This window comes from Argentina silus (assembly GCF_951799395.1).
Source record: "Argentina silus genome assembly, contig: scaffold_158, whole genome shotgun sequence".
Taxonomy (NCBI): Eukaryota; Metazoa; Chordata; class Actinopteri; order Argentiniformes; family Argentinidae; genus Argentina; species Argentina silus.
In genome coordinates this window covers 12501-20000 of record NW_028152266.1, presented here as the reverse complement: position 1 = coordinate 20000, position 7500 = coordinate 12501, and the positions used below count along the sequence as shown (strand labels likewise).

The 7500-nt window shown below is 44.0% G+C and overlaps 2 protein-coding genes across 2 annotated transcripts in view; both read right to left on the bottom strand.

Moving 5' to 3' along the window:
• nfxl1 (nuclear transcription factor, X-box binding-like 1) overlaps positions 1-1759 on the bottom strand; it is a gene marked incomplete at both ends in the record, with an annotated part of 27237 nt that extends 25478 nt beyond the window's left edge. The window contains one exon of the mRNA XM_083698184.1: positions 1600-1759. Within this exon, the coding sequence (XP_083554310.1) occupies positions 1600-1759 (160 nt within the window). The remainder of the gene's footprint in view (positions 1-1599) is intronic.
• Positions 1760-6351: 4592 nt separating this feature from the next.
• The window catches only part of cnga1b (cyclic nucleotide gated channel subunit alpha 1b), a gene marked incomplete at its 3' end in the record, with an annotated part of 4481 nt that continues 3332 nt past the window's right edge, over positions 6352-7500 (bottom strand). The window contains 2 exon segments of the mRNA XM_083698183.1: positions 6352-6561; positions 7223-7500. The exon segment at positions 7223-7500 is cut by the window's right edge and continues 130 nt beyond it. Coding sequence (XP_083554309.1) covers positions 6352-6561; positions 7223-7500 — 488 coding nt within the window.

Below are 7500 nucleotides of genomic sequence, written 5' to 3'. Positions count from 1 at the left end.
TCCATGGCAACCACCTGTCAAATCACAGCACAGGAAGGACCGAAGGACCAATGGGAGTGAGACAGGCACAGATCCAGAGAAACAGGACTACAGTTCATCCACTGTCCTCAGTTCAACATACTGAGAGATCTGTAGGCGCTCTCTCTCTCTCTCTCTCTCTCTCTCTCCCCCTCTCTCTCTCTCTCACACACACACACACACACACACACACACCACTGTACTAACTAAGGAATGGTGTGGGTTAGACTGACGTGCCCTGAGGGTCAGTCTAATGACATCTAGCAGTAACGGGTGGCCTCTGTCTCTGGTCCTGGAGGAGCTGTGGAGTCAGGGGTCAGGGGTCAGTCCGTGGGTCTCAGACCACGTCCCACCTCGGACGGAGGCCAAAGTGGTTGTTGGTGGTTTTTTGCCAGACCATGCACTTTCATCCTTAACAACGGTCCTACTCTTGGGAAGTAGGAAATATGACCCGTACACACAAATCATGTGACAGTTTTGGGTGCGTCTCTTCACTGGGTCTTTCTATACACGCGGTGTGACACATCCAGCTGGACGCAATCATGTTCAATCAGGGTCACGTGCTCACGTGCTCACGTGGAGGACTGTTACACCAGGACCTCCTTCGTCCACTCTTCAGTTACAGCCAAATCAACAAAAAAAAATAGTAATACTTCTTCTAGCATTGTGACTGCCTATGGCCCTAACCCCTAACCCCTAACCCTAACCCTAACCCTGATCTGAGCATTGATGACTTTATCTTATGATGACTGATGTTCAGATGATTCACTTACTTAAACAAATGTATTTGCTGTAAGTCGCTTTGGATAAAGACGTCTGTTAAATGACTGAAATGTAAATTAATCTACTATACAGGCTTCTGTACGCAAATGACGCCTGATGACTCCTCTGAAGCCTGATGACTCCTCTGAAGCCTGATGACTCCTCTGAAGCCTGATGACTCCTCTGAAGCCTGATGACTCCTCTGAAGCCTGAAGCCTAATGACTCGTCTGAAGCCTGATGACTCCTCTGAAGCCTGATGACTCCTCTGAAGCCTGATGACTCCTCTGAAGCCTAATGACTCGTCTGAAGCCTAATGACTCGTCTGAAGCCTGATGACTCCTCTGAAGCCTGATGACTCCTCTGAAGCCTAATGACTCCTCTGAAGCCTGATGACTCCTCTGAAGCCTAATGACTCCTCTGAAGCCTGATGACTCCTCTGAAGCCTAATGACTCCTCTGAAGCCTGATGACTCGTCTGAAGCCTGATGACTCGTCTGAAGCCTAATGACTCCTCTGAAGCCTGATGACTCCTCTGAAGCCTAATGACTCGTCTGAAGCCTAATGACTCCTCTGAAGCCTGATGACTCCTCTGAAGCCTAATGACTCCTCTGAAGCCTGATGACTCCTCTGAAGCCTAATGACTCCTCTGAAGCCTGATGACTCCTCTGAAGCCTAATGACTCCTCTGAAGCCTGATGACTCGTCTGAAGCCTGATGACTCGTCTGAAGCCTAATGACTCGTCTGAAGCCTAATGACTCGTCTGAAGCCTAATGACTCGTCTGGTCTCGTAGGTTCGCCTGAGTGGAACAAGCAGGTCACTGCAGCGGGACGTGTCTCTAGAACGCACTGCATCCACATAGGTGGTCCATAGGTGGTCCATAGGCGGTCCATAGGCGGTCCATAGGCGGTCCATAGGTGGTCCATAGGCGGTCCATAGGCGGTCCATAGGTGGTCCATAGGTGGTCCATAGGTGGTCCATAGGTGGTCCTGTGTCTCAGCTGGTAGAGCACGGTGTTAACAAGGCTGAGGTTGAGGGTTTGATTCCTGCTGGGACCATCTATACTGACATGGAGGCACTCACTGCAATGTAAGTCGCTTTGGATAAAAGCGTCAGGTAAAGGGCAGATATAATATATCCAGTTAGCCAGCTACCGTTAGCAACAGCTGCTGAACAAGGCTAGCCAGACAGACCGCAGTCAGGGCAGCCTCGCTAGCTAGCTAGCTACCCGGTGTGTCATTTCAAGAAGGAAAAGTGTCTGTGCGCGTTTCTAATTCCATACAGAGACAGTTGCGATATCATTAAAACGTGTTTATACGGGCCACAAAGCATGTGTGATATTTATAATGAATTCCCAAAGCCAGTGTGTTTGATTCATGCAGGAGTTAAGGAGCTAACAGACTCACCGCCGCTGAGGGGAACCGCGTCTGCTGACAGGCGCAGCAAAAAGAGATTCTTTGCGTGGTGCAGGCTGGGAGTTGGAGTCCTGGGCGGACTGGTTTGCCGTTGACTTCAGGCACAAGTGAGTGTCGCAAAGAACTACAAGTCCAGATTGTGTCGCGCCGAAGCGGGCTGTGCGACGTGTCCGAGGGTCCTCGGACGGACGCGTACGGGACGTTCGTTCCTAACCGTCGCTTTCGAAATGAACCGATGTCATGGCGTCAAGTCGTAAACCATAAAGACCAAAGTCTTAAGATTGCACTTTGTTGTAAAGAGAGAAACAATTAGCCAATAACCAATTGAAATCCATTTTTTTTTTTTTTACTTTTCATACAGTTAGGGTTGGGCGGTATAACGGTCCTCTGTGTCTCAGCTGGTAGAGCACGGTGTTAACAAGGCTGAGGTTGAGGGTTTGATTCCTGCTGGGACCATCTATACTGACATGGAGGCACTCACTGCAATGTGAGACGCTTTGATAAAAGCGTCAGGTAAATGGCAGATATAATACGGTATCCCGCGGAATTTGAAAAAGGCCACGGTGTGCTTTTCAATCCCGTCATAAAATGTTCTGTTGTCTGTCACACTGCCAAATGAAGCGCTCACTCCAGCATTTATCACAGACAAGCAACACAGAAACACAGTTTCCTTAGAAAATGTCTTTAATGCATGCCAGGACTTAAACAAATCATTATTCCATTATTTCAATGCTACAATACATTTACATGTTACAAGCTGTAATGTCCAACGTATTTAAGGTGTGTTATCACACAATAACACATTATTACTGTTATACAAAAATAGAACGCGTACTGTGAGTTTGTGGATTTGATAATCAGCTAGATCGTCCTATACAGCGTGGTAAAGCCTATCCCTGTCTGGCCACAATAAAATGGTATCTTTAATATTTGGTGAGTATGTAACTTCAGACAGCCCAACATAAAGAGGCTGGATGCTGCCATCATGGAGAGACTATAATAATAATATAATAATATAATAATATCTATTATTATAATATCTATAATAATAGAACATCCATGACCTCAGAACATACATGACCTATAGAACATACATGACCTATAGAACATACATGACCTCAGAACATACATGACCTATAGAACATACATGACCTCAGAACATACATGACCTTTAGAACATACATGACTATAGAACATACATGACCTATAGAACATACATGACCTTTACAACATACATGACCTCAGAACATCCATGACCTTTAGAACATACATGACCTCAGAACATACATGACCTATAGAACATACATGACTATAGAACATACATGACCTCAGAACATACATGACCTATAGAACATACATGACCTATAGAACATACATGACCTCAGAACATACATGACCTATAGAACATACATGACCTCAGAACATACATGACCTCAGAACATACATGACCTATAGAACATACATGACTATAGAACATACATGACCTCAGAACATACATGACCTATAGAACATACATGACCTATAGAACATACATGACCTCAGAACATACATGACCTATAGAACATACATGACCTCAGAACATACATGACCTCAGAACATACATGACCTATAGAACATACATGACCTCAGAACATACATGACCTATAGAACATACATGACCTATAGAACATACATGACCTCAGAACATACATGACCTATAGAACATACATGACCTATAGAACATACATGACTATAGAACATACATGACCTATAGAACATACATGACCTCAGAACATACATGACCTCAGAACATACATGACCTATAGAACATACATGACTATAGAACATACATGACCTTTACAACATACATGACCTCAGAACATCCATGACCTATAGAACATACATGACCTTTAGAACATACATGACCTCAGAACATACATGACCTATAGAACATACATGACTATAGAACATACATGACCTCAGAACATACATGACCTATAGAACATACATGACCTATAGAACATACATGACCTCAGAACATACATGACCTATAGAACATACATGACCTCAGAACATACATGACCTCAGAACATACATGACCTATAGAACATACATGACCTCAGAACATACATGACCTATAGAACATACATGACCTATAGAACATACATGACCTCAGAACATACATGACCTATAGAACATACATGACCTATAGAACATACATGACTATAGAACATACATGACCTATAGAACATACATGACCTCAGAACATACATGACCTCAGAACATACATGACCTATAGAACATACATGACTATAGAACATACATGACCTCAGAACATACATGACCTATAGAACATACATGACCTATAGAACATACATGACCTCAGAACATACATGACCTATAGAACATACATGACCTATAGAACATACATGACTATAGAACATACATGACCTATAGAACATACATGACCTATAGAACATACATGACCTATAGAACATACATGACCTCAGAACATACATGACCTCAGAACATACATGACTATAGAACATACATGACCTCAGAACATACATGACCTATAGAACATACATGACTATAGAACATACATGACCTATAGAACATACATGACCTATAGAACATACATGACTATAGAACATACATGACCTATAGAACATACATGACCTCAGAACATACATGACCTCAGAACATACATGACCTCAGAACATACATGACCTATAGAACATACATGACCTCAGAACATACATGACCTCAGAACATACATGACTATAGAACATACATGACCTCAGAACATACATGACCTATAGAACATACATGACCTATAGAACATACATGACCTATAGAACATACATGACCTCAGAACATACATGACTATAGAACATACATGACCTATAGAACATACATGACCTCAGAACATACATGACCTCAGAACATACATGACCTATAGAACATACATGACCTATGGAACATACATGACCTCAGAACATACATGACTATAGAACATACATGACCCCAGAACATACATGACCTATAGAACATACATGACCTTTAGAACATACATGACCTCAGAACATACATGACTTATAGAACATACATGACCTATAGAACATACATGACCTCAGAACATACATGACCTCAGAACATACATGACCTATAGAACATACATGACCTCAGAACATACATGACCTATAGAACATACATGACCTCGTCACAGCTTCTTTGGCCTTGTAAATTCTTACACCTATGATAGTGGGTGGGGGAAACGACAGAGCGCGGTAACCGTGGTAACCAACTGTCAGACACTCTCCTGCGATGGTCTCTCGTTCTCTCAGAGAAGGGTCCTCACAGATCATCAATGGAAGTCATTAAACTTTAATTATTTATCATTAACCAAAGTCAGTTGTTCACTCTACTGCAGGCCTACCTCTCTCTCTCTCTCTCTCTCTCTCTCTCTCTCTCTCTCTCTCTGTCTCTCTCTCTCTGTCTCTCTCTCTCTGTCTCTCTCTTCTCTTCTCTCTCTCTCTCTCTCTCTCTCTTCTCTTCTCTCTCTTCTCGTCCTCTATCTGGCCTCCATGACACCACCGCACAGGACAGTCAAAGAGCCACTGACATAGAGTTATGAAACACCAGAGGGCGCACTCCCCTAAATGACCTGTGATTACATGGGGGGGGGGGGGGGGGTTGGGTGCCATTTTGTCCACTGTCTTTATCTCCTGTGGTATGACTGGGTGTAAGTCCGACGCTGGCACCAGTAGATGGCGCCATTGCAGCTGACATGAATAAATGAATGATAAATAAATGAATAAATCCAGTGAAGAAGAAGACCATGCCGTCAATCAAGGCTGAAGCCTCCCCAGCTCGCAGGAAGTCCCGCCCTAGTTGACCACATGGTGCCCCTCATGCTGTCACAGATGCCATGAATGGGAAAGATAGCCTGCGCCTTCTCTAGGGATATAACTCTATGGCAGGGGAGGCCCGGTGGAGGTAGAAATCGGAGGACAGGCTCATTGTAATGCATGGAACGGAATGTGTGTTTACGTGAATGCGTGTTTGATCCCATTCCACACATGTCTGACACCGTTTCTCATTCCGTTCCACGCATTACGACAAGCCTGTCCTCCGATTTCTACCTCCGCCGGCCTCCCCTGATTCTATGGCGTCTGACTACTTCTTCTCCTCCTCTCTGGCGGCGGCCTCCCCAGTGGGCTGGACGATCTTCCTCTCCAGTTTGGTGACCCGGCGTTTCAGCTTGCTCTGCATGCCCTCGTGTTCGGCCAGCAGACGGGCGAAGCGCGTCTGGAGACTCTCCAGAGTCCCCGACATCTTCTCCACCTTCTCCTCCATGTCCTTGGGATCCGGACCCTGCTTCGCCAACTGTCAATCAACCCATAAACCAATCAATCAATACACCAATCTATCAATCAATCAATCTATCAATCTATACATCAATCTATCAATCTATACATCAATCTATCAATCTATCATTCCATCAATTTATCAATCCATCAATCTATCAATCAATACACCAATCAACCAACCAACCAACCAACCAATCAACTAATCTATCTATCTATCTATCTATCTATCTATCTATCTATCTATCTATCTATCTATCTATCTATCTATCTATCTATCAATCTACCAATCAATAAATGCATTAATCAGTTATTCAGCCAGAGCACAGATGGTAGGCCTCTCTCAGAGCTATTCATCTATTTGATTATAGTTATAACCAATGTACCACTAATGCTGTTATTGATGCCTAATAACAGATCTCAGGGTCCAGAGCGCCCTCTATGATCTGCCTCCCCTTTCTGTTATCAACATGTAATAACACAATAATAATAATAATAATAATAAGAAGAAGAAGAAGAAGAAGAAGAAGAAGAAGAAGAAGAAGAAGAAGAAGAAGAAGAAGAAGAAGAAGAAATAATTATAATCCTATTGACATGCTGTCATGGATGTGTAATAACATAGTAATAACCCTATTGTAGTGGATGTGTAATAGATGTGTAACAGACGTGTAATAACAGACCTCCAGGTCAAGCAGGCCATCCTTCATCAGGATCTGCCGCCCCTTCTCCTCCAGCATGGCCTTGGCGTCCGGGTACTCTGTGAGTGCCTCCATCAGGTCCACCTTGGACAGGCAGAACAGGTCCGAGTAGCCGATGCTCCTGATGTTGGCCGTGCGTCTGTTCCCTGCCCGGCTGCCCTTGATGGCCAGGATGCTGATCTCGCCAAAGTAGCTCCCGTCGCTGAGGACCACAAACTGCTTGATGCCGTCGTCGGCCACCACCGCCAGCTTGCCCTCCT